Raw genomic sequence first — 468 nt, 5'->3', positions numbered from 1 at the left:
CAATCCACAGAGACCCGAAACCCCCTTCCAACCCACCTACAGACGCGACACACACAGCCCACTGAATCACCAAGCTCTGCTCGTTGACGGCTGTGGCGCACCAAGGGAGAGACGATCCCTCCATCGTGCAGCTGTAGTGCCAGTGACCCTCGTGCAGGAAGGGGAAGTGGCACTCTTGACCCTCGACTGTCTCGCCGTATCCTGAAATTGAGGGGAGAGAGAGGGAGTGAGATGTGAAGGAGGGATTGGGGAGAGGGAGGAAGAGAGGGAGTGAGATGTGTGTGATGGAGGGATGGGGGAGAGGGAAGAGAGGGAGTGAGATGTGAAAGAGGGATGGGGGAAAGGGAGATAGAGAGGGAGTGAGATGTGAAGGAGGGATTGAGGAGAGGGAGGAAGAGAGGAATGAGAAATGAAGGGGGGATGGGGGAGAAAGAGGAAGAGAGGGAAAATGGGAGGATTGGAAGGAAT

General features: G+C 56.0%; 1 protein-coding gene across 1 annotated transcript in view; it reads right to left on the bottom strand.

Moving 5' to 3' along the window:
- The window catches only part of LOC119582105 (epididymal sperm-binding protein 1-like), a 6027-nt gene extending 5801 nt beyond the window's left edge, over positions 1-226 (bottom strand). Inside the window, exon 1 of the mRNA XM_037930347.1 lies at positions 37-226. Coding sequence (XP_037786275.1) covers positions 37-124 — 88 coding nt within the window. The 5' untranslated portion in view covers positions 125-226. The remainder of the gene's footprint in view (positions 1-36) is intronic.
- Positions 227-468: the final 242 nt, after the last annotated feature.

This window comes from Penaeus monodon, chromosome 15 (genome assembly GCF_015228065.2).
Source record: "Penaeus monodon isolate SGIC_2016 chromosome 15, NSTDA_Pmon_1, whole genome shotgun sequence".
Classification (NCBI taxonomy): Eukaryota; Metazoa; Arthropoda; class Malacostraca; order Decapoda; family Penaeidae; genus Penaeus; species Penaeus monodon.
This window is presented reverse-complemented; position numbering and strand designations above follow the sequence as displayed.